A 27,824-nucleotide genomic window follows, 5' to 3' on the forward strand; every position below is an offset into this window, starting at 1 on the left:
GGGCAAGAGAAGGAATGTTGCAGGAGTGTGAAAAGGGGAAGGCCAGAAGGGTGAAATTGGTTCCTAGTTGTCAAGCTAATTTTGGGGTGCAGATGTGCATAAATGTCAGTGCCTTATCCAGATTGCTTAAAAAAGGAACTGGGCACCTGGAACTAATTTCAGCTTTGTAGGATAGCCAGTGAGAAGCAAAATGGTACCGTTCAGGAATGGCCAGCCTGTGGCTTTCCAGGTATTGTTGGACTACAACTTCCATCATCCATCATCTTTCCACTTTCTTTTGTGTTGGCAGTAGGATTGTTTGAAGAATTTGTTGTTTGCGAATTTCAGTATGAACTGGCCTGATCTACACTGTCCCATTCTAATTGGAACGTTAGTTATCTTTTGGACTTTGCACTTCTCTGAATGTTGTGGTGTAGTTCTTGGTTCCAAAATGTGCTCTTTTTTAAAGTGTCTTTTCGGAGAAAATATGTTTTAAAATACATCTTGAACTGTGTATTTTGTTGGCCTTCAAAAATGAATAAATACATGTTTAAATATGATTTTTTTCCCTGCAGTTGGTTTTTTTTAAGAAAAAAAGATTAATGCAAAAATGGGACAGCACAGATTTAGAAACGAAGATGTGCAAAAGTGATATGGATTGAAAATACTCATCGGTCCATCCCTAGTTGGCAGGCATGAGTTTGAAATCCAGGCAGCAAAACACTCACTACACAATATTGTGTTTTGGGACGGGGCTGCAGCTCAGTGGTAGAGCATCTGCTCTGTTTGCACAAGGTCACTGGTTCAATCCCTGGCATCTCCAGGTAGGGCTAGGAAAAGGACTGCCATCTGAAACCCCAGAGAGCTGCTGCCAGTCAGCGTAGACAATACTGAGCTAGATGAGCCAACAGTCTGACTCGGTGCAAGGCAGCTTCCTATGTTTCCATTTTGGTGTGTTTGAAAGGTCAGACATTCACAAAACATCAACCTGGAATTTAAAAAGCAAAAGCAAAAACTTAGACCTGGCAATGTAAGGCTAACAGCTCCACCTGGTGGTCCAGGAAAGCGTCCACTTTTGGATTATGACAATCTGCATCTGGCTCCCCAATTGTTGTCAAGTTGCCAGCAGGCAGCCATTGCAATGCTCTCGCCTGGATTCTCATTGCGGGGTGAACCTGTTCGGTTGGAAATGAGAGATCACCAAATGACCAGAGGCTGAGCAGATCAAGACTGACAGTGTCGCTGTGGGCCCCTCTCTCCCTGCCCCCACCCTGGAGATTCTGAAAGCAGAAGCAAGAAGGATGACCAGCTCAGTCCATCTCCTTCGAATCATCACCTTAGAGCAGCCAGGTGAGCTGGCTCACCAGGTGAGCAGATGGGACAACAGTATTACGAAGAAGAAGCATGCCAATATGGCAGAGGTAGCCAATCAGGCGCCCTTTGGACTAAAATTTCCATCATCCCTGACCATGGAACATACTGGCTGAGGCTGATAGGAGCTGAAGTCCAGCACCATAGGGAGGGCACCATGTTGGCCACCCCTGCAGTAAGATGCAGTAAATAGAGAAGGGTATGGAACCTCCACCCTGCAGGCCAAATTTTGCCCAGCACAGATCCCAATTAAAACTACAAAATTGTTCTTCCCAAACCTTGCCTACCTGTCCCACAACTGACATCATATGTGATAGGTGTGTGGCAGGTAGTAGACACACGGCTGGAACAGCTGCGCAACTGAGATCCCCAAGAGGAACTCGACTGCACAGCGGGACCCTGCAGAAAGTAGCTTTTATGTGGATGGAATGTATCCTACTGTACAAAGGTAAGCGTCACATCCATTGCTCTGCACTCTTTTGCCTCAGGCTTTGCCCACCAATGGCATGTGGCCTCCAGACGTTTGCCCATGAGGGAATGTGGCCCTCACACTGAAAAAAGGTTCCCCACACCTGCCCTGCACAGTTTCCAAAATTTCCAAACATGCCAAAGATGCCGCCTTTATTAGGACCGACCTGAGCTTACAACTCGAGTTCATTACATCAAATTCTTCCTCAGGCTAGAGGTTTTTTTTAAATAAAAACCAATAAAAGTGGGCCTTGGACGATGTTTCCAGGAAAAGGTATTATGTTAAACTCTACCTTCAGCTTTTCCAGTTTTATAATAGTAATGGAAGAAGCCTTGTGCAGACTAATCGGGAGACAACTGTGCCTTGTGCAGACGATCACTAGTTACAAGTAGACTAGGCCACCGAAGCAAGTTCTCGTATCTATTCCATTGATCAGTCGGCCAATAACAATAGTTCTCTGAGTGACATACAGATATTTGTTTACTCCATTTGGAATAGGCCTGCTCCTTCAGGGAAAATGCAAAGTAGTGGTTAGCCTGTCTCACGCATTGCACAGAACCCACAAGGTTTGTTCTAAGACAGAGAACAGCAGCAAAGCAAACTTAAGACATCTTGATTTTAGCAAAGCTGGAGATTTCTTTAGCGAATGCACTAGGTACAAAGCAATGGTGGCTGTTTCCATTTGGGACATGTGGGGTGGAAGGCAAGGAGCCCAAACAGTAGGTGGAGCCAGAGTCAATAGCCTAGAGCAGCCTTCACCAGACTGCTGTTCTCCAAATGTTGTTGGACTACAGCTTCCAGCATCCCTGGCCATTGGTCATGCTGGCTGGGGCTGATGGGAGTAGTAGTCCAAAATAGATCTGGAGAGGACCAGGTCAGCAAAGGCTTGTATGGGGAGAATGCTACAGATGCGACAGAGACACCTGGAGGTAGGCATGGGGGATAAATTCAATTCAATTTGCATTTAAAGCCTAATCTATCAAATCCACTCATTCCAAAACCATATAGTACTGAAACACAACGATCCTTTGGAATTCATGCTTAACCAAATTTGCAATGCAGTTTGGCAATCAAACAACGTTTTTAAAATGCATATTTTAGGGGAAAGTGTGCATACAAATAAATATATGTGTGAAAATAACATACAAAAATGCATTATATTAGGAGAAATTGTCTGCAAAAATGTGTACTTTTCTGATTATTCTTATATTCTGATTAGCAAACTAGCTAAATGTAGGCTGGATGGAACAACTATCAGGTGGATCCACAGTTGGCTACAGAATTGTGTACAAAAGAGTGCTTATCAATGGTTCCTTCTCAAACGGGGGGAGGTAACGAGTGGGTTACTGCAGAGCTCGGGCCTGGGCCCATTGCCCTTCAACGTTTTTATTAATGACTTGGATGAGGAGGTGCAGGGAATGCTTATCAAATTTGTAGATGATACAAAATTGGAGGGATAGCGAATACCCTGGAAGAGAGAAACAAAATTCAGTGATCTTGATAGGCTGGAGCACTGGGCTGAAAACAACAGAATGAAATTTAACTGTGATAAGTGCAAAGTTCTACACCTAGGAAAAAGAAACCAAATGCACAGTTATAAGATGGGGAATACTTGGTTCAGCATTACTACATGCGAGAAGGATCTTGGAATTGTTGTTGATCACAAGCTGAATATGAGCCAACAGTGCGATATGACTGCAAAAAAAGGCAAATGCTATTTTAGGCTGCGTTAACAGGAGGGAAGCTATGAGAGAACTAGAAAAGGTCCTCAAACGCAAAGACGTATCACTGAACACTAAAGTCAGGATCATTCAGACAATGGTATTCCCGATCTCTATGTATGGATGTGAAAGTTGGACAGTGAAAAAAGCGTATAAGAGAAAAATCAACTCATTTGAAATGTGGTGTTGGAGCAGAGCTTTGCGCATACCATGGACTGCGAAAAAGACAAATAATTGGGTGTTAGAACAAATTAAACCAGAACTGTCACTAGAAGCTAAAATGATGAAACTGAGGTTATCATACTTTGGACACATAATGAGAAGACATGATTCACTAGAAAAGACAAAAATGCTGGGGAAAACAGAAGGGAGTAGAAAAAGAGGAAGGCCAAACAAGAGATGGATTGATTCCATAAAGGAAGCCACAGACCTCAACTTACAAGATCTGAACAGGGTGATCCATGACAGATGCTATTGGAGGTCGCTGATTCATAGAGTTGCCGTAAGTTGTAATCGACTTGAAGGCACATAACAACAACAACAAACAGAAGCATAGTTTCCAAATCACGTGAAGTATTAGTTCCCCTCTCTTCAGCACCGGTTAGGCCTGAACACTGCACTTTAAGAAGGATGCAGACAAAGTGTTAACAGGTTCAGAGAAGGGCAACAAGGATGATCAGGGGACTAGAAACAAAATCCTATGAAGAGAGACTGACAGAACTGGGCATATTTAGCCTTGAGAAGGGAAGACAGGGGACATACGATAGCACTCTTCAAGTACTTGAAAGGTTGTCACACAGAGCAGGGCCAGGATCTCTTCTCGATCATCCCAGAGTGCAGGACATGGAATAATGGGCTCAAGTTACAGGAAGCCAGATTTTGACTGAACATCAGGTAAAATTTCCTAACTTTTAGAACAGTACAACAATGGAACTAATTACCTAGGTATGCTGTCAGGTATGCTTTAATTTGGATTCCTGAACTGATCAAGGGGGCTGGACTCGATGGCCTTATAGGCCCTTTCTAACTCTACTGTTCTATGATTTTATGATTTTGTCAAAATGGCATACAAAATGTGTTTATTGGGAGAAATTTGCACTAAAATGCTGAATAATTTTCATGAGGATTTTTTTTTTAAATCGCAAATTGCTGCAGAAATGTAGGGAACTGAATTTCATACTGGAAAAATGAAAAACTGAGAGAAGCAAAATTTGTTTTTTACAATTTCTATATTGTTTATATTTAAACAGAACTCTGCGCCATTTACAAGTGAAAACATCTTCAATAAACAGTAAATACAAAAATACCAAAGAATGTCTACATTCTGTAAAACATAATTAACACCTAAACAGAACATCCTCTTTAGAATCAGAATAAACACTACACATAAAAATCAGCTACAAAAATACAAGAAAAATTCATAACAAAGATAGTGAATAGCTGAACAAAATAATAATCTAGACATTGGAAAATAAAATAACTAATAAAAATCAAGTTAAAAATATAAATTCAACCTTTTTAAACAACTAGATGATTAGACAAAAGAAAACTATATCACTTCCCAACCACTATACATCGATCATATCATTAAATAAAGTGAATGCACAGATTCTTTCATCCCTACCAGGAGGGCTACATTTGGCCCTCAGGCTTAAGGTTCCTTACCTCTAGCCTAAAACCTCTGTAGCTGTTCACAATGGGGACGAAGGGCACTACAGAGCCTTTGGTTCAATGGGAGAAAGCATCTGAGGCTTAGGGGGTAGTATCCTTGGGGGGCATGTTAGGAGCCAGATGGGGAAGGCCCTGGGGGCTTGGTCAAGATCTCAGGTTGTCATTTGTGCCTATGCCTAGTCTGCTCCTTATTATAACATTCCACAGCCTTATCTTCTCTCTCATCTTCTCACCTTACACTCTTGCTTTCCTCTCTAGCTAAGCTTATTTGTTCTCAGTTGCTTGGCAATTCTGTTGCCCTGAGTCATTGTTATGGAAGGACTGGGACTGGCTGACACTGCAGATTCCTCCCTCCCTTCATTGTTCCTATGAAAACAGCAGATAATCAGAGGGAAGTGTTGCATGACATGCTGTTGAAAAGAGGAGAGCATTCTCTTTGGGGTTGACATCATCACTGCTTAAATGTCACAGCCCCATCCTTCTTGTCTATAGCAGCCACTAAAAGCCACTGGACTAATCAGGGATCCATTTTCTCAGAGTGCGAGGTTTGTTCCTCCTCCTTCCATTCAGTCCTCTAAAGAGTATGCTAAGAGTCTTGTCCAAAGAAGCTGATAAGCATCAAACATAAGGGAATGATTCAGCATTTGTATCCTGTGCCATGGAAGGGAGGAATATTAATGGAAATGTGAGGTCATGCTACCTGCCATACAAATTACTGGGCCATGTTCAGGGCTCAGATACAAGGGCAGCTGTGGTAGAGGGCAAGCCATACTATTTGGGAAGGGACCTTTGCATGCAGGCGAGGGGAGTGCTCAGCCCTTGGAGGACAGGGCCTGACAGGAGGGACTAGATGTGGGGCAGGCAAAAGGATCTGGCAGCCAAAATGTGGAAGGCTTGCACGTTTAAACTGGATGGTGAGGAGTATGACTTGGAATTTACCCACTGGTTCCAATACTGGCTCCTACCCCCATCATAAGAATGTAAGAGAGCCTGCTGGATCAGGCCAATAGCCTATCTAGTCCAGCATCCTGTTCTCTCAATGGCCAACCAGATGCCTATAGTAGCCCAAAAGCCAGGACATGAGCACAACAGCACCCTCCTGCTGTTTCCAGCAACTGATATTCAGAAGCATACTGCCTCCGCCCATGGAAACTTGGTGATTCCTCCCCATTGAACAGCTCTGTCTGTGCGTGTGTGACTGCAGGCCATCTGCTAGGCAGAGAGTTGGGCCATATTTTGAGCTGGACAGAGGCCTCCTCCAGATGGCTTGTTCACTGAGCATTCCCTCCTTGTGCAAAGCTTATGCTGAGGTTAGACTATGTCTGGTCTTTATTAAGCATCTGTTCCAGTTTGTCTGAGCACTTGTTTCAATTTGTTTGGGGGACAGTTATACAATAAGCATCCATCTTGATTTGCTTGCGGGGCGTTTAAATCGTCTCCCTTTGTGCTCATCCACACTTTTTAATGCATTTCTCCATCACTTTCTTAACCGCAAAAAAATGTGGATTTGCTAGGGTTTACAGAATGCTTTAATCCATGTGAATTGCACAAACCTAAATTTCCAATATGCGCTTGAATCCCTCCTGCAAAATAGTGACAGTCCTGAGGCACCAACAGTACACAGAATGGGGAATATTTTTAAAATGGTGATAGATCAAAATTACCATTCAAACTAGTGCTGCTGCAGAGGCCTAAAAGTACGTGGTCTCAGAGAGGCATGGGCTATTATTACGTTTTGTTGCACAAACTACCTTTGGTGCCTGTGCCAAGGCCGTTTTCAATGGAACCAAACACCACCTGCAGGCAGGACCGGCATGTTTGTACACAGCTCCCTTAGCAACCATTCCTGATTTCTTTTCTTGCTCCTTTTGGCTGCCACCAAGCAGCCAGGCCCTTGATATGGATCCAGGGGGCCAAGGCGCTGCCTCCCCACAGGTGCACCTTATTCAGCAACCAGTAAGTCATCATGGTGGGACTGGGGAGTCAAAAGGGAACCAGAGGGCACCCCTGAAAGAGCAGCAGAGAGAGAAAGCCCTTGTTGTGTGACTCTGAATTCTTGCTTTATCCTCCCCCACACACCAGACAAAAAACCCAAACCCTGGATGGCAAGAGGATGTGGGGTGGGGATGATGTCAGGCAGAATAGAAGCTACTAGAACAGACATTTTATTTTATGCTGTCACTGAATGTAACAATTCCCACAGCACCACCTGGAAAATGAAGGTGTAATACCAGAGGAAAAAGAGACAAGAGAGGTGGTGGCAACAGTGGTGGTGCTAGAACATTAAAAAGTATTTGCCAGTTGCCTCATGTTGAGGAAATTAATAAAGTTATTGACTGATTTATTAATTAATTAAGTTGGAGGGGGGCTAGCAGGAACATCTGGAGGCCAAACCCTCCTCCTACTTTGATACAGGTTATGCTCTCTCAGGGATGCAGCCTACAAACCAGTGGGGAGCCAGTTTGTGTGGACTGTCACACCTTTGAATCCAGGACCTTCCTTCCTTCAGCCCTGGCCTCCCATGTGGGAATTGGCCCCACACCACAGTTAGATTTGAGGGGGGGGGAAGAGTCCCCACCGGATGCTATCCCAACGTGGCCTTGAAATCTCTCAAGGAATGGGATTACGCGCAATCACTTTAGGGAAAATGTTTCCCAGCTGCAACTAGCAGCCCATGAGGAGATTCTGCTCTATAAGCTACACAAAAAGTCAAACTTCCTAGAGATTTTGGAGCACATTTTTAGAACTCTTCAGTTGAGTAAAACCTACAACTGGAAGAAATGGGAGGCACAATGCAATGCAGGGATGGGCACTTCTCCAACAAAATGGTGGTTAATCTGGGATGCTGGCAAAATACTAACACTCATTTAGCATAAGCCTTATCTGAGCACATGAACACGGCATAACATGCCAAACAACTGAACATCAGAAATGAAAATGTATGTAAAGAAAAAGAAAGGGGTATGAAGGCAAAGGGAGGGAGGGGAAGGGAGGCTGCAGGAGGGAATAAGGGATTGCATTCTTTATTGTAATAATGTGAAAGCCCTAACAAACTATACATTAAAAAAACCTAAATAAAATGTTGCACAGCTGAGCCTCCATTTCATTCCACAGCAAAGGGAGAACAGACCTTATCCCAGGCACTGAAATTCCAGGGCTCTTTTGTATGAATGAGGTATCCTAGGGTAAACCAAGACCCTTTGCCCCTCCAAGACGCATCCCAGGATATTCTTGCAAGGGGCACAGCTCTTGGGTCACCACCTCCTGCGCTTAGTGCCCCTGGAAGTATTGACTCCCCAGGCAGCTGCTTGGATTGCTTGTGCAGTCAGACCAGTAATGGGCAAAACTGGAGCGCATGGGCATTTTCATATGCAAGGCTAAGAGGGGAAATGGTGTAATGTAGGAGAAGCACAAAGTGTCACCTGATGTTTCTGTGCATGTTTTTAAAAAATGTTGCTGCAGTCACTAAATGCTCCAAAATGAATTCAGTTGTAAATATGGGGTGCTTAATCCCCTCCCCCCGGCTGCTTTTCCAATCAAAAACCTACCCTACTCTTTTTCCCACCCATAGGGGAAAAGATTCTGGGTCCATGATTTTTCCCCCTTCTAAGAGAAAATCAGTGGGGGGTGAGGGAGAAAGAGATGACCTTTAGGAAAGCAAGATAGGAAACTGCCATATACTGAGTCAGGCCGGTAGCCCATCTAAGTATTGTCTACACTGACTGGCAGCAGCTCTCCAGGATTTCAGGCAGGTGTCTTTCCTAGACCTATCTGGAGACATCAGGGATTGAATTTGGGACCTTTTGCATGCAAAAAAATGGGCTCTACCACTGAGTGAGGAAATGGCCCCTGAAAAAAGGCTTAGGCACCCTACTTGCCCACCACCGTTCTGATCAGAGTTCAGCCTTCCCTTGGTTGCAGGACAATGTCCAGAGACACACCTAGCTTGGTATCATATCCAGTTTAGTTCTTACATCAGATTTCTAGTTAAATCAATCTGTAACTTGGATGCAAAAAAAACCCCAAGAGAACCTGATCTAGGAAAAAAATGCTCCTCTAAAAAGAGAGGCAGATAAGGATTAATTCCCACAGGCCGATTATTTCCTCTAATTCTCTGACATTTCTCAGATTTTTCAACAGCCAGATGTGACTATTCTCCAGCAGTTGCCCTGCGCTCCGGCTGCTCCTCTGTCTGGCAGGACAGGTCACATAAAGGAAGGTAGGAAACCCAGCAAATGAAAAATAATCTTTAGCCGGAGCGTGTAAAATCCCGCACTGAAAATCCCCCAGGATCAGAAAAGATAGGGCTGGATGCAAATCAGCTACATCCCAAATCAGGCTTTATTCCAGACTGAACACCAAAAATAATATGCACTAGCCTCTCTCCCACATCATGGCAATGGCCAGAGGCAAAAGTGGGCATGGCCAAAAAAATGGACAGAGTAAGATGCGACTCTTACCTTTGTAGAATAGGCCACATTCTGGCCATGCAAAAGCCAGAGGATTCTAAACACACACCTCTCCATTCTCCATCCAGGCAAGTAAGAGGAATTCGCACAGTTCAAGGACACATTTCAGTGAAGCAAAAACACTATAGAAGTGCACAGAGTGCACTGGGGAATGGTGTGGCTTGGGGAAGAACAGCTTGGGAAGAGTCCAAAGGGCCAAATAGAGAGGTCTCGGGGGCCACATCTGGCACTCTGGTCTGAGGTTTCTTGCCTGTTTTAATCAAACGACTTGCCTAAAAAGCTGAAGTATCCCTCTACTATCTTCCTAACCTCCCGAGAACCATGTGAATCATTCCTGTGGATGTAACCAACCAGACCAGCCATTCAAATTCTTTCTCTGCCACATTTTAGGCTTTGCAAGATAGTCCTGGAGACCTATAACACATCGCCCTCCCTAAATTATTTATTTTAAAATATTATTTTATGAGCAGAACTCTCAAGACAGCTTTACACACAAAGAAAAATACAAGTTTAACAGAATGAGATAAAATATAACACAAAGAGTTTCCAATATTAAAACAATATTAATAAAATCAGCAATGGTTTTATTATTTATTCACTAATAGGCAAAAAAAACCCCTTGCGGTTTAAGAACGTACATATAGCCAACAGATATTTCTGTCACACTTTAAAAAGCAGGGAAAGTGGGCAGCTATAGTGAATGCACCAGGGGAGCAGGAGATCTCTGAGATACTGTGAAAAAAATGGAAATGGACTGCCTTCAAGTCGATCCTGACTTATGGCTACTCTATGAATAGGGTTTTCATGGTAAGCGATATTCAGAGGGGGTTTAACATTGCCTCCCTCTGAGGCTAGTCCTCCCCAGCTGGCTAAGGCCTGCTCAGCTTGCCACAGCTGCACAAGCCAGCCCCTTCCTTGTCCTCAACTGCCAGCTGGGGGGCAACTGGGCTCCTTGGGACTATGCAGCTTGCCCACGGCTGCACAGGTGGCAGGCCACGTAACCCCTGAACCACTCATTGTGTGGGTGATCTTTAGCTGGCCCTTGACAGCCAGGAGACACGAGCGAGGATTTGAACTCACAGACGCTGGACTCCCAACCAGGCTCTTCTCCCCTACAAATTTGTCAAAATGCAAACACAATTTGGATTGTTCCTTCACAGTCCAATCCATTTCCTGTGTAGCTTGGAATTGATTGATTGATTGATATCCCGCCCTTCCTCCCAGCAGGAGCCCAGGGCAGCAATAATGACTTTGTGCTGGACAGCCATAAACTGAAATAGATGAAAATCTAGAAAGGAAACCACTTACTGATTTCTGTTATCTGAGTGTAGAAACAGAGCTGATTGGCCTTGCAGAATTAACCACAACTAATTCCCAGGCCTGCTAAAGCTGGAATGGGAAGGATATTTGACTTCTGGAGAGTCAGAATGTACAAGGTTCTGTTTAATAATTTCCACAAGGAGAAGCTGAGGTTTAGAGCAAAAATGATAGCAATACACACACAAAATATTGGCAGCTTGGCTGGAAGGTCAAAAGCATTTCTGATTGGCTGGGAGGAAAAGGGGACTTCTCATTGATTAGAACCTGAGGGAAGAATTTGGCAACATGTGACTCTGAGCATATAGTGAGTGGTAGCAACACCTGCAATCAGCACAAATAACAGAAACAAGACATGCTGGGCTGATATTTTTTAGCAGGGAGGAAGCAACAATATTAAAACAGTTGATATAGTTCAATTATTCACTTTAAATATATTTGATTTACTTTACAATTTTAGTGAAGTTTCCTATGGTAATCTATTCTCTTTTTCTTCTGTTTCTGTGAATATGTGAAATACAGCAACACTTTGCATAATTTGCTTTAAAAAACCCTTCGAAATCAATTGTGTAATAATGGCACTAACTATTCAGCAGAATAGTCTCCAGTGGAAATGAGGAGTGTCTCAGTTTGCACAAGATAAAACAGTAGGAAGTGAAATATATTCTAGCAAAATTCTAGGTATCCTCTATGTTTTTAATTGACCATGCCACCCTTCCTTAAGTGGAGCATAGCATAAGCATAGCAGGTTGAACACATGCATCTTGAACAGGCCAAGTTTGTTTTTTTCCAACAGCTACATTAATTGCTTAAGTAGCAATGTAGTGTAATCAGTCTAATTTTATATCAAAGTTACAGTTTCAGATTCAACTGTTAATGCACCCAAAATCAAAATAGAATATAATCTCCAGTTTGAAACACAAAAGTCTGTCTTCACCATCATATGACAGTGACTAACAAAAAGGCTTTGAAATTAATAGAAATTTGACACCAATTTCTTGAATGGATGAGTGAAATATAATTTTCTAGATTAGATTCGCTGTAGAGACAGTAGTAACACAGGAAAGAAGCAAAGTAAGAACAACACCAACAAATGTCTTTGGAGATGCTGGTCTGACTGCAGGTGTTGCCACCACTCATCATATGCTCAGAGGCACATTACCAAATTCTTCCAAGCTACACAGGATGGGGGAGGGAGGAAAGGAAAAGTAGGGGTAGGGAGAAAGATGGAGGGGAAAGGGGAGGGAGGGAGTAGGGGGGAGGAGGAACGGAGATTGGGTAGGTGGACACTGGGCAAAAGGAAAGCCCCTTTCCTTTCTAAAAGGAAAACATTGTTAACTTTATTTTTCAGGGTTTCCCCCACCTTTTTGTTTTACAGCAAATACCTGTAGTTTCCCACCCTAATTTAAACAAATGCTGTCCCTGGCCACATCCACACCAGACATTTATCCCACTTTAAACAGTCATGGCTTCCCCCAAAGAATCCTGGGAAGTGTAGTTTCTGAAGGGTGCTGAGAGTTGCTAGGAAATGCCCTATTCCCCTCACAGAGCTACAATCCCAAGAATTCTCTGGGAAGAGGGGCTGACTGTTAAATCACTCTGCCAGGGGAATGGGAGTCTCCTAACAATGATTCTTTGAGGGAAAAGCCCTCCATCTGGACTCTGGGTATGGCCGTAAACGGTTAAAATGGTCTCAAGAGATAGGGACTAAGGCGCATTGCTTATTGTCAACCAATACACTTACTCATCTACGACAAATGGCCATAGCAGACCCACAGTTTAGTCTAAAGGCATACGAAGCCATAATAACCGAACTTAGCCCCCGGATCTCAGATCTAACAGTGGCTGTACTTCCCCTTCAACCTACCGTAAGTCATGGTTTGACAAAGAATGTAGGTCTGCCAAGAAACTCCTGATTAAGCAAATTAAATTATTCCGTGCCAAAAACCACCCAGATATTTTCCAGCAATTATTAATAATGAGATTATAAAAGGTTACTAAAATCAAAAAAACAATCTCTATATCAAGCATACTGGAAGGCGCTAGATAAAGCAGCCCGAATGGGCACTGAGTCAGAATTTTGGCGACTTCTGCAAGGGACTCTGAACCCAGTAAATCACACATCCATCCCCCCTATAATGGAAGAAGAGTGGGTGACGTATTTTAGTACGATCTTTGGTAATCAATCTACCTATAAATCGGTAGTTAATATAGAAGCATTGGATGATCTACCACCTTGGCCCCCAGTTACAACACACAATATTGGGACACTGATATTATCTCTGAAAGCTGGGAAAGCTCCAGGACAGGACATGCTTCCCCCCGAATTTTTTACCCAAAATTTGTCCTGGTGGGAACCCCTCCTAGCTTCTCTATTCACGCACATAAACAACACGGGAAATATTCCGCAGAGCTGGTTAACCAGCATCGTGGTACCAATTTTTAAAAAAGGTAATCCTGCAAATCCAGCAAATTACCGTCCTATAAGCCTCCTAAATATATCTTTAAAGCTGTTCAGCCAATTTCTGTTAAATAAATTAATGGACTGGGACGAGACTGAAACAATAATACACGATGCACAAGCTGGCTTTAGACCCAAAAATGCACTATCGACCAAGCATTTATATTACAACATCTATTAAGAAATACCAGTTCTAAAGCCTCTTCATCTTTATACATCGCCTTTATAGATTTCTCGGCGGCTTTTGATACAATAGATAGAGAGCTGCTTTGGCAAAAATTGGCCCTTACTAACATAGACCAAAGATTGCTATGGTTGATCAGGGCCCTTTACCAATCTGACGTCATCCAAGTCCGACAAGGAATCAAAGGCATCTTGTCAACGAAAATCCCCGTATTCAGAGGAGTAAAGCAGGGGTGCCTATTAGCTCCATTTTTGTTCAATTTTTTTATAAATGACATAGTGGATGCATTATCATCTCCCTCCTTCTTCCCACCCTCTATTGGAATAGAAAAAATCTCCATCCTCCTATACGCTGACAACATGGTTTTATGTTCTCAAACCAAAATAGGCCTTAAAAGAATGCTACATAAATTGGAAGAGTATTGTCAGTCCCAGAAACTCAAGATAAACCATTCTAAATCAAAGGTCATGGTGAGTGGAAAACATATGAAAGCAAAGAATTCCTGGTCACTAAACGGGGTCCCAATAGAACAGGTTAATTCCTATAAATATCTCGGCATATTGCTGACAAATAACCATTCCTGGACCCCACAGTTAAAAGCAGTGACCACAGCAGGCGCACGCGCCCTAGGTATAGCCAAAAAGTTTTTTTACATGCGAGGGGGCCAATTGGTTCCCCCTATGATTAAAATATTAAAGGCTAAAATCCTAGCTAAGATACTATACGGCGCAGAACTATGGGGCCCAGCCGCTAGATCCACCTTGGAGCCCACCCAGAACGCCTTTATGAGGATAGTGTTAGGCCTCCCCCCGGGCACTCCGGCTGCCCACATGAGAGCTGAACTGGGACTCCCCTCAGTAAGGGCACGTATAGATATGGCATACCTATGGTACTGGCTTCGAATTCTTAATATGAATAATACATCTATGACTAAGAAATGTTGGCAGGAACAAATGGCGAAGGGAGGATGGGTGAAGGAATATCAATCAGTACTCATAAAATACGACCTTACATTAGATAAACTGTTAGACTTAAGCAAAATGGCTCTCCACAATTGGATTTATGAATGTGATGCAGCCCAGGACCGAGCCTCAATTGTGATGGCCCGGTTTTCAACATGGTACCCTCATATTAAACTTAATCAGATGTTAGCAAATTATTTAGACTCACTTGACAGAGCCCACATAAGAAGAGCCTTTACAGCTCTGCACTTTCAAGTTATGTCATCGGCCTATTTGGAAGGCAGATATCGAGGCATACCAGTGGCTCAACGTCTATGCATCTTTGGATGCATGGCAATAGAGGACATTACACACTACATAATCCATTGCCCACTTTATGACAATCCTAGGCGGAAATTTTTATCCACTTTTTAAAACCTTTTAATGCCTTATTCAGATAGGGAAAAGATAATTATGCTTTTATTGGATGAATGTAATTATGTATCACTAGCGGTTGCCAATTTCGCCATGGCAGCACAAAAAATGAGAGATTCCTATGTTAAGAGAGTCTCCCCCATGAATGAGTCACCCAAAGAAATGTAAATTGTAAGGTGATACGTATCAATGTATGTACGTATGTTTTAACATGTATTCTTGCACATGGCCCATGGCTAAGCATGCAATAAAGATTATTATTATTATTATTATTATTATTATTGAGGGAAGCCATGACTATTTAAAGTGGAATCAATGTCTGGCATGGATGTGGCCCCCTGATCAGTCAAGCCAAATAGCTTTTAGTCTGGCTTTTAGAACACTAACAGCTGGTTCTTACTGAGCATGCCTGCACTATCACAGACTCCAATGTTTTCTGAAATTAGTTAAAAATCAGGCATGCATTTTTTAAAAACTTTTAAGCTGCAGAAGATGAAGGTCAGAGTATGGGGCAAGGTCAGTAATACGATTACAGGTACTCTGTGAACATGGCTGATTTTTAATTAATTTCAACAAATTATGAGACCACTGACAAAAAAGTCTAACAAGGCTCTGGATTTCCCCCCGCTTATTTTAGAATTTGAATTCTAAATTATCTCTGAGTGTTTTGTGTATCACCATGAAAACAGAGAGGGTTGTAAAGCAAGTGTTTCTGAATTCAGGACTGTGTGTTCCGTAAGATTTTGTTTTGAAATGAGCTTATGGGAAGCAGCAGAATGTCATAGGGGTATTTTCAATTTAAAATGTGAATTTATATCCTACCCTTCCTCCATCACCCAAAAAGAGCACAATATTGAGATGAAATACCCCTAAACTGCACCCACCTGGGTTTTCAAGGCCTTTCTAAATACCTAAAAGTTCAGTAGAGGTCCCTCATTTAATGAAAGCGGAGCACTGCCCACAGCCCAGTTATAGCCCAGTCACTTCTCTGTTCCTTACGTTCATATTCAGCAGATTACTTTATATTTAGAGACACTCTAGTCTTGTTTCTGTCCTTCTTCTATACTGTACTGGCCAATCATCTCTAGACAGCACATCTGATCACAATAATTGCTATGTATCCACCTCATCATGGGAGGGGGGAGTTTTTAAATAATAAATTCCAATAGGAGTAGCCTATGGAGGGCAGTGGACTCCATTGAACCTTCAAATTTTGTTTTATGCCCTACTTCCCCCAATGGATTAAACTAGAAGCCAATCAGAGTCCCTCAGAAAAGCACTGATAGTCCCATAGGGTTTGAACAGGATTATAAATGACCTCCCCAACCAATTGGATGCATGTATTTCAATCTGAGCCAATCAGATGTTTGCATTTGCAATCTGCCCATTGCTCTTCTCTGAATTTGCTTTGCTATTCCCTCACTTTTGCAAGTAGCAAGTTAACACTGCAAGAAGCACAGTCTTTTTTTCCTATTCTTTTCTGTGGCCAGTCTTTGAAAGCAGTAACATATCTCTATCAATTCATTGTTCTAGGTTTATTACTAACATATTGTATTTTTCAAGGAAAGGAATCAAGGCAAACTACCCTAACATCATATTTTGCTGGCATGGGAGATGTATAAGAGGAAAAATCTCTCAGACTACTAAGGGGTCTGACGTTTTTGTGTGTGCACAACAAAGGGAGGGTGTGTGTGCGTGCATGTGTGCACGCGCACAGGTGGAGGAGCAGGATTGCCTTTTATGAGGGAAGCAGACTTTCCAGCCTTCTTAAGATCTCTGTGAATATTATAGCATTTCTAGTTTGGATACTCTACATATCATGCTGCTTACTTTGTAAATCTAAATATCAACATAACACCCATGGGTTTTTTTGGCTGTTTGAATATGGTTATTAGCATTATTTATCCTTTTGATTTTTCCTTTCCCTTTGGCTCCTGCTTCTTTCAGAACTGAAGGATTTGAAAATTTTATATGGGTTTATGCAGGTTAATTGACTCCCATTGAGGATAACAGGCACAAATTATAATAATTAAAATGAAAAACATAGCAGTACTTTGAAGAGGTGTTAATTTTCTTCCTGGGCCCAAGACTGGGCCTTTTGTGATGGGCGGGGAGGAGCAGTGGAGGCTTTTGACAACAAAGCCTTGTAGAGCGCCTTAAAGACTAGCAAATTTATTATGGCATATGTAATTCCCAATCTGCAGATGCATGAACTTGCAGGTACCTGGATAGAACTGTGAAAACAACAAGGTCAGAAAAGTATAGACAGTGCCATGATGAGTATCATGTTAATTTACAACGGACATTCTAAAAAGACAGTAGCTGATGACACAGATGTGCTGGCATTGGTAACCCAATTAATGGGGTATGTGTGGGGTTGTTGCACACTTTCAGCCCTAATGTCATTTTGGGTGGAGAGATGGAACAGTCTGTTGACCTAAGTAGTTAGGAGGGTGTGGTTGATGAAAAGGAGTAGTGATTTTATGTTAAGCAAATCTCCGCTTTTATAAAACTCAAGAAGCTTATACATACTTTGTGTGAACGTCTGAGCACCACAGTAACTTGAGTACTGTGGTAAGTTTGAAACTTGCTGCTACAGTCTTTGGAACTGATGATATGGTCTGAAAGACTCTTTTTATTCTTACATTTTGGCTTCTTGTTCTCCCCCAATCTTCACATCTTTTCCTTTAAGTTTACAGGATGGATTTCATTTTTTCTTAAAGAAACTCTGGAGATCTTTGGCCAATGACTGTTATCTAAGATAGTTAAACAGAACCTCCCTGACCAGGAACAGTTGATCTCTGCATAGCAGGGAAGGTAATGTTTGTTGTTTTCTCCATAGGACTGATATAGAATCACATAGGTAATGCTTAGTTATATTGAGGAGGCATGACTTAGCTGCAGTTACTAATGCAACACTGTTCAGTTTTCTCAGAAGTAAGCAAGCCCCCCATGACTATTTAAGTGGAAAGATGACTGGAGTTCTGAACTGAATCCCTTTCCCTTGCTGTTTCCTTGGTGTTGAATTTTAGTATCTAAGCCCCACAGGGCAGAGATCTGTCTTCTTCACACTCACATAAGGGTAAAAGATAACTGCTCTGTTTTTGTTTTTTTTATGTTGCATCCAACTTTGTTGTAATATATTAAATATATTAGTCATTGTCATTATCATCATAATCATCATTGTGATATCATAATTATAATTAAATCAGAAGAACTAGAGAACTTAAGAACTCCTGGTGGATAAAGAAAGCTCAAGAAATCCAGCATTTTGCAGATGCTCATGATGCACGGGGCTTTTTTAATGCCACAAAGGCCATCTACAGACCAACAAATTACAGTACAAATCCCCTATGTTCAACAGATGGTACCAAACTTCTAAAGGACAAAGAGTCTATTGCACTGTGTTGGAAAGAGCATTACCACGACCTCCTTAATCATAACTTTATTGTGGCTGATGAGGTCTTCTCGCAAATCCCACAACAACAAATTAGAGATGAGCTTGCAGTATCCTCTAATTTGGATGAAGTCAGTAAAGCCATTAATCAAATGAAGAATTGTTGGAATGTATGAGGTTCAACTCCAACTTGATGGGTTGAGGCTGCATGGGGCTAAAACGGGTAGCTAGAGAGGAGACCTCCTTGTTGCCAGGTTATACCTGTCCTTTGATCCTTGCCATCTCTCCCCCTCCTGCTAGACTGATATGCAAAGGATGTTGATCCCAGTTCCTTGCCGCCTTCCCTGTTCCTTCTTCTCTCAAGATGGGAGCAGACATCTTTCCTTTGTCTCTCCCTCTCAACCAGCATGAGAGCTGCACTGGGACCAGTGAAGACTGCTCCAACATAGTTAGCTAGATGTAAGGACTCTATCCTATCAAGCATGTACTTCCAGAATAAAGTACCGGTAGTTGTTTCTTATTTTACAGCTTAAAGTCTCTGTCTGACTAATTTGCAGGGAAGGTAGAATCTTAGCAAAGATTCAAACACACACACGTAAGCTCACTCAATACTCTGACAAGAATAACAAAGCTAGCGGCCCTGATGGTCTTCCTGCTGAAGTCTTTAAAGAAGGTGGGCCTGAACTTACACAACAACTTCATAAACTCATCGGAAAAATCTGGATGAGGAAGGAGATCCCGGAAGACTTTAGGGATGCCATAATTATCACTCTTTTCAAGAAGGGTGATAGAACAGATTGTGGGAACTACCGAGGCATCTCCCTAGCTACCGCAGGTAAAATCCTTGCAAGGATCCTCGCAAATCGCCTCCTACCTATCTCAGAAGACATCCTCCCTAAATCCCAAAATGGATTCCGCCCTTCCAGGGGGACAGTGGACATGATCTTCACTGCACGACAGCTTCAAGAAAAATGCAGGGAGTAAAACCGACCTCTGTATATGGCGTTTATTGATCTGACTAAGGCCTTTGATACTATAAATTGAACTGCTCTCTGGACCATCCTTCTGAAAATTGGATGCCCTGATAAATTTGTGAATATTTTGTGACTCCTCCATGACAACATGATGGCGACAATTTTGGATAACAATGGCTCTCAAAGTGATCCATTCAAAGTGGGATCAGGCGTCAAACAGGGATGTGTCATTGCTCTGACCTTATTTGCTACTTTCATCACCGTGATTCTACACCTTGTTGAGGGGAAACTTCCCACTGGCATGGAAATCACATATCGAACAGATGGAAAGCTTTTTAATCTCAGTAGGCTGAAAGCAAAAAGTAAGATAATTACAACCTCTGTCATAGAACGTCAATATGCCGATGATAATGTAGTCTCCGCACATTCAGAGGAAGATCTTCAAACTATCCTAAATGTCTTTGCAGAAGCATATGAAAAGCTTGGCCTCTCTCTTAACATCAAAAAAACCAAAGTGCTTCATCAGCAAGTGTGAACCAATCCCTCTGTAGCACCATCAATCCAGCTTAATGGTGCGACGCTGGAAAATGTCAATCCCTTTTCTTATCTTGGCAGCCATCTCTCTGTAAAAGCTGACATCAACACTAAAATTCAGCATCGTCTGAGCTCTGTGAGTGCCGCATTCTCCCAAATGAAGCGTAGAGTGTTTGAGGATCGGGATATTCGCAGGGAGACCAAAATGCTTATTTACAAAGCTATTGTACTACCGACCTAACTGTACGCCTGTGAAACATGGACCATCTATAAACGCCACTCCCAACTTCTTGAAAGATTCCACCAATGCTGCATCTGGAAAATTCTGCAAATTACTTGGGAAGATAGGCGGACTAATGTTAGTGTATTGGAAGAAGCAAAGACCACCAGTGTTGAAACAATGATCCTCCAACAACAACTTCGCTGGGCCGGCCATGTTGTTCAAATGCCTGATCACCGTCTTCCAAAGCAGCTACTTTACTCCCAACTTAAGGATGGAAAATGGAATATCGGTGGACAGCAAAAGAGGTTTAAAGATGTTCTCAAAGCTAATCTTAAAAAATGTAACGTAAGCATCGAGAACTGGGAAGCCTTGGCCCATGAGCATCCCAATTGGAGGTCGGCCATTATCAAAGGTGCTATGGACTTTGAAGACGCACGTGTACAGGGCGAAAGGGACAAACAAGCTAAGCGGAAGGCATGTCAAGCAAACCCTCATCGTGACCATCTTCCATCTGGAAACTTATGTCCTCACTGTGGGAGTCTGTGTGGATCCAGAATTGGCCTCCACAGTCACTTACGGACCCACTGTTAAAGACCTTACCCTGGAAGACAATCTTACTCGGCCATGAGTGATCGCCAATGAATGAATGATCATAATTATCATAATTATTATAATTATCCCCTCGCTGGATCATCACCTTGCAGTGGTGAGTGGGCTTGCATGTTCCAATGAACCCTGTGAGCAATGTACTCCCAGCAGGGTCACCCATGGGAGTAAGGTCAAGGGAGAGGAACCAGACAAAGAACGATCCAAGAAAGTCCAGAAACGGCAGAACAGGCGGAGGATAACAATGTGTATGTTATAACGGCTGTGAAGGTGGATGAAGGCTGCAGCAGACAAAAGACTTCCAATCGTCGTGGTATCCATGCCGTTGGATCAAAGCCTTTTTCTGCCAAGATTGTGTGTTGATCGTCGTGCACCGATCTCCCCCCATAAAACAAATTCACGCACAGGTGTCTTCCAACCAAACCAATGAATGAATGATCATAATTATGTTGAAAAAAGTCCTGGCTCTGCCCCCACCAGTGTCTCCTCTTCAAATCCAGGGACTGCTAGCCAGCAGCACTTTAGGACCACAGGGATTCCTATTATCTGGTGTCCAAATAACTCACTTGTCAGTCACAGATCTGACTCCACTCATTGGCTGAAACCTCTGAATGGCAGAAGCAGCTCGTGTCATAGAAAAGGCTTAGAGGTGTACCTGCACATTTTGCTTCATAACTTTTTCTAGGAGGGCTAGCGACTGACTTCATTAAAGAAAAAAGCTCAGAGTTTGGGGGCCCTTGCAGGCATGGGCCCTTGTGCAATCGCTCCAAGTGCAGCATTATAACCTGGCCATGCATAAATGACACATATTTGAGGCACACCAAGGAAGAACCGGAGGAGCCCCCTAGGTCAGCAGGATCAGAGGTGGCTCTCACTCTAGCTGAAGTCCCAGCTTTTCTCCAACACAGATATTCTCTGGAAGATTCCAAGGAAGGATGGGGGTTGGGTGGAGGTGTGCCAGCTAGCCCAGGACACTTTGCTGCCCAAAGAAGAGCTCAAGCAGCAACCTCCCCTCCCTGCTAGGGCTAACACTTCAGAAGGCTTGTGTGGGAAAATGCTGTACTTACGTCTATTTTATGTTTGTGCTTGAAGAAAAAAAATATCTTGTGGACTCTGCGACTGTCATGAGACCTTGTACTGCTACAAGCCTGCTTAGCAGTGGCTTCTTGGTGGCAGGTTCTCAGATGAGATGAGATAAACGCGATTGCTTTGAGAATTTATCAGGCGGGGGACTTCCGGGAAGGGTGACTTAGCCTGTGCCTGCTTTTGAGACGGGCTCCTGCCTCAAAAGAAGCTTATTCAGATATATCAGTCAGTTTTTTCTTTTTTTTTTGACTGATTAAACTTCTCCCGGGTAGGGAGAAACGAAGAGATTAACCTCAAAGCCTATTTTTGTTGGGACGACCAGATCTCATTAATTTATGGGACGAGGTCCAGCCGACGAAGGTGGGACGGATTTTCAACAGCAAGCTCTATCTGTTAAAGCGAAAGTTCATCTTATCTTCTAAGAGAGAACGCACTAACAGGCAAGCACCCTTCTTTCTATATTTTTCTTTTACTTGACTTAAATTGTTGCTGTTTAAAAGAGATTTGCCAGATTGATCGGTTTTTGACATCTCACTGGGGAGCCGTAACTTCTCTCTGCTACGCACTAATTAATAGCTTATCTCTGTTTTTGTTGCAAAAAGCTGTCCTGGATTTGCATTCTAAAGATACACACAGAAGAGGGATTTCTATTCCAGATTTTTATTTTGAAAAATATTATACTGTTTTGAGACTACTCTCTTTTTGGTCTATTTTATTTTGACGAATCTGTTTCTTGACGATTGCCATTAATTGCTTCGATCCTGGGAACTGCATTTTGTTTACTTAACTATTGGAGAGATAAGGCTGTCTGCTCTGTTTATACTGTGATGTCACCAAGTTTGGAGTATTAACCCAATTGTTGCTGAAATAAGAAGTGGTTTTCCTATATTTTTCTTTTAAAATGGCAATTAAGAAAGTGGCTGAGAATCTGGAAATAACTATGTTTCAGAGAATAATGAATGAGATTGAGATAACGAAAATTGAATTGAGTAAAATGAAGCAGGAGATTAAAGATATAAGGGTCCCTGTGAGAGAGGTGACCCTGGAAGGGGTCCCTGTGAGAGAGGAGACCCCGGAGATTGGAATAGGGGTCCCTGTGAGAGAGGAGACCCTGGAGACTGGAATAGGGGTCCCTGTGAGAGAGGAGATCCCGGAGATTGGAACAAACGTGGAACAGGAACAAGATTTGGAGTCTATGGACTTTAGAAATAAAATCTATTGTTTGGAACTTAATGTTATCTCTGAAGAAATTAATGAAGATTCTAGAGATAAAGTTATCAATGGCATGGATTATCTTCTGGACTGGAATGATGTGATGGAGCCCAATATAGAGAAAATCTATGGAATTAACTGCAGCCATGTGACAATGGAAAAACTTTTAAGAGATGACCCAGTGTATTTTGAAAAAAAGAACAGAGATATGATTTTACAGCAGTATTTCAGCAACTTATTCAGAATGGATGGCAAGAAAATATTTGGGATAGAGGTAATTCCCATCAGACTCTTATTATATGACTATGGCTTTGACAGCAAGATTATTATGGAATACTGATAATGGAAGATTGGATATTGAAATTACTGGACTTAACAAGACTACTGAAGATGGAAGATGGAAAATGGAACTAATAGAGATAATAGAACAATGGCTACTGAAATTACTGAACCTAACAGATTCTGATGTGATGGATTAATTGAAATGTTTATTTTGACTATGGTTATGACAATAAGATTATCATAATTAGTAATGAGATGGATTAATCGATATGCTTATCTGGAAAAAAAAATTGATAGATATATTTCTTAAAGAATTGAAACCTCTCTTTGACTTTTTGTGGAAAGAATAAAGTAATGTTTATGAGATTTGATGATTAAGTAAGATAACTACTGGAGGAAAGTGATTTTATAATATGACTTAAGAGACAGGATTGCTATATATTATAGACTTATAACTGATTTGATCTTTGACAAATGGGAAGTCAATATTTTACTCTTTATTTTTTATTTTTGTTTTTTTTTTTTTCTTCTTTTCTTTTTTTCTTTTTGTTTAACTATTTTTGATTTTGTTTTTTGTCTTTGAATGTTTTATGATTTTGTCTTGTATGTTTTATGAAAATCTGAATAAAAATTATTGAAAAAAAAAAAAAAAAAAGAGAATTTATCAGGCGGGGCCTGGATCAGGTAAATTCGTTCTGATTGGCCCAGGTGACAGTCAGTTGAGTCAGTGTTAACTATCAGTGAGTGAGTGAGAGACACACAGTTGTGTTTTGTCGGTTGAGAGTTAAGACCAGTCAGGCTGGTGTGTTGGGAGATAGGGGGTTGATGAGGAAGGTGTGAGGAATAGACCACAGAAAAGCTGAGGGGTAAAATGAGGCCTGTACATTAATATCCAGGGTATTGTTAATACTTGTCTGGGAAAAATCAGGATAAGGGAGCTGGTGACTGAGTTGGTTTGAGGGGCTGCCCTGTGAAAAGGACTTACCAGAGGAAGGTGACACAAGCGGGTTTTAACGTTAGCTAAATTGCCCAAGCAGCCAGGAGGACAACCAGAGCAGCTTTGGGAGACAGAGGTGGATTGTCCCTAGTAGTTGGACTGGTTTGGGGAAATATTTGGCTGGGGCAGAGGTTTACGGATATTGGCCTGAGGTGAAAGCCACTTTCGGGTCAGCAACTGCATCTCTTACATCTGCAGAAACTGTCAATAGGCACCTTAAAGAGCCCAATATGAGACCACTATTCTCTTAAGTACATCATATCCCCTTAATAAACCAACAATCTTAGTTTCACGTTCATCTTGTATCTAGTGCTGGTCTTACACCTAAAGCCTACTTTGCCGGCCTCCAGGAGGTTGTGAGTGAATTGATGGCAGCAGAAGATTAAGGACACCTGTGTTGATATAAAGTGAAGCTGAAAGATCCGGGGATCTCCAACAGCTTGTTGCACCAGACAGACACCAATTCTTGCCTTCATCTCTTTTCTTCCCTCATGGTGCCACCGGAAGCAAGTTGCTTCACCCTACTGCATGGCAGGGCTGGCCCTGGGAAGGAAGGACGGCAGTGGTGAAATCCTGGGGGAGTTGCTGCCCTGAGAGCACAACCTCAAAGCATTCCACGTGCATCAGGTGGGGGTGAAGTTCCCTAGACTTCTTGTCTCATTTAGAGAAAAGGAAGCCTGGCTCATCACTGAGGCAACAGAAGCATGTTAGCTTTGCTTTGAAGTCTGCCGTGATCCTTGTCAGTTAGACTGCTTCACCCTCTTCTGTCTTTACATAGTCCCTGCACTCCTCCAGTGATTCCTTCCCTCCCCATAACCTTCACCCAACCCATTTCTAATCCTGCTGGAATAACCTCTTCTGAACCTCCTCTCCTAACGAACACATTTTTGTATGCAGTTTTGAGTAATGTACACATTTTGCAAACAATTTCTCCTTATGTAATGTATTTTTGTATGTTATTTTCACTAATATGTTCATTTTTATACACCTTTCACCTCATATTTGCATTTTTGCAAATATTGGTTGGTTGGAGAACAGCATTGCAAAATTCACAAAAGTGCAAATTTTGAAGGACGCCTATGTTTTGTTGCTCATGCTGTTTTGGAAAGTGCGGATTTGATCAATTCAGCTTGAAATATGAACTGAATCAAATTTCTCGCCCATTCCTAGTCTGGGTTTAGCAAGTGGGCAGGAATGTCACTGTCCATATGACATAAAAGGAGGACTTTAGAGGTTGGGTTTTATGTTGTAGATCCCACTGTGGGTGGTAATGACTACTTCCAACCCTGCAGTTTGGCTGCAGAGACCTCCTCAGAAAAAGAGCCACATTTTCTCTGTGGTGGGGCTGGGATTTTTGCTCTCCATTTTAAACTCTGGCTTCAGAAAGGTGGAGAGATGGAGAGGAAAGTGTGAGATTCTGCCTCTTTGGAGTCTTCCTTGCCCCATTGTGCCCCCTGGTCTCCTTGTCAAGAGTGGACAGTCCCTTGTGCATTTTTTCTCCATCTCAATTGCTCTGGTAGATTTCCTGTCAATCTCAGTTTTCCAGGCACTGCCTGCCCTTTCCTGACACAAGTGCCCCCCCCACACACACACACACTACTGGTCCCTGATTGCTGTGAATAAATGTCCTCCACCACCACCGTGCACTATCCACTGGAAAAAAAGTGTAACTCAGTTTGAAGATGGCTTCAATGGCCATTGCAAGGTCTGCTTTGGGTCTGCGAACTGACCCAGTTTCCCATGATGTCCTGAGAGAGACCAAAGAGCAGGAGAAAAAAGTCAATTCCCCCTGGACATCAGGAGGACTGCTTCAGGCCCAAATTCCAGGTTCAAGGCTTGATTTCAACTGGAACTGGCAATTCCATGCCAAATGCCTGCATGGACCTCTTCCTGGCTAGACCCACACGCATTTCTTCCACAGAACGTTCCCCCAAACCCATCCCCAGGCCTCCCATTCTCAGGCAGCATCTCACTCACCACGATCACTTGCTCAGCAAGTTCTTTAGAATATGCCATGGTTTCATTGCCCCTCTGGGCAGCCTGGGTACAGGTCTCCAAGATGCATTTCAGCAAGAATTCAGCTTCTGCAAGTTTCTGAAACTGGCAATGGTCAGACTGTGAATTCAGGAAAGGGTTGCTCTGTGTGAGACTGCAGAACTATGAGAGTGACAGGGTACTCCGGGACCCTGGGGCAAACCCCACAAGTGGGCATTGCTTTGGGCTTGCGGGGAGGGGCTCCTATGCTGAGGGGTTTACTACCCGCCCTTCTATATTCTCAAATACTAATCTCAGGCGATGGAGAAACTTCGCTGATCTGCTGCAAAACTGCAATGGGAGAAGTAAGGAAAGACATGGAGTCAGATTAAATCATCTCTTTGCATTTACCACAATTATGGTAACCTTCTTCTTCTTGAACTTCCTGCTTCTCTTTTCCAAGTCCTTTTACAGGGGCAGGGAACCTCAAGCCCAGGGGCTCAATATAGCCTTCCAGGCCTCTGTCTGGCCCGTGGGACTGTCCCTAGGCCACACTCATCATTGGCCCTGCCCCACACCTTCCTCAAGTGCTTTTGCCTGGCTGCAATGGGTCCTTGAACTGTGGTAAATGCTTCTTGCTTGCCTGGCTAGACGCGTGTGTTTACATGTGTATAGAAATCAGTGACTTGTGCATGGCTGGAATGTGACCTCGTGTAGAAAGGTAAGAGTCACTCCCTTTGCTCTTCCTCCTCCTGCCTCTGGTCCCAACCACCACTGACACGCTGCCCCAAGAGGGTGCCCACAAGGGAAGGCAGCCCTCTGGGCTGAAAATGGCCCCCCACCCCTGTCCTATGGGCTGCCTCTACAGTCTGCTTCCTTCAGAAGTACTGTCTCTTCTTTCTCGGTCAATGTAATAAACAAATGAATATGATCCTTGTTGGACCCCACAGATTCGTGGAGGATAAGGCTACTGATCACTAATAGTCACCTGGCCTTTTATTACCCCAAGTAAGCCTCTAAATAATACCAATTTTGGGGGCTCACAAGCAGAACAGGGCTGCCCACCCCCAAGACATCTGGTTGGCCATGTTGTCATGAGCCCCATGGTTCCATCAGGGTCTGGCTTGGGGTGGCACTCAGACAGAGGAGGGAACAGAGGATGGGGTTGAGTCATGGTGAGCTAGGATGGAGTGCAGAGATTCTGCCCTTTGACTCTAGCTGTTCGGGTTGGAGAAGCAGACTCACCAGCCTTCTGCCCCACCCACAGAACAGAGAGCCTCACTCGGAAGTGGGGAGGAATTCAATCGGAAAGGGTGTGGGGGTGTGGCTGTGCAGGAGGCGGAGCTGGAGCCTGGGGGAGAGCACGAATGCCTCTGTCAATGGGAATAGATGCATCCAATCTGGAGAACTGCGTGTCTGCAAACCAACAATTCTGTAAGGGACAGTGCCTTACAAATAAACACACCCCACCTCACCTTCAAAAGCTTGGCAGGAGGGGGCATACATGAGCACTAATTGCCC

The 27,824-nt window shown here is 43.0% G+C and overlaps 1 protein-coding gene across 1 annotated transcript in view; it reads left to right on the plus strand.

The window, feature by feature from the left end:
• The first annotated feature begins 1,280 nt into the window (after positions 1 to 1,280).
• Positions 1,281 to 27,824, plus strand: part of PRR29 (proline rich 29) — a 39,900-nt gene continuing 13,356 nt past the window's right edge. Inside the window, exon 1 of the mRNA XM_061592112.1 lies at positions 1,281 to 1,329. Within this exon, the coding sequence (XP_061448096.1) occupies positions 1,281 to 1,329 (49 nt within the window). The remainder of the gene's footprint in view (positions 1,330 to 27,824) is intronic.

The sequence above is a fragment of the Rhineura floridana genome, chromosome 11, assembly GCF_030035675.1.
Source record: "Rhineura floridana isolate rRhiFlo1 chromosome 11, rRhiFlo1.hap2, whole genome shotgun sequence".
Classification (NCBI taxonomy): domain Eukaryota; kingdom Metazoa; phylum Chordata; class Lepidosauria; order Squamata; family Rhineuridae; genus Rhineura; species Rhineura floridana.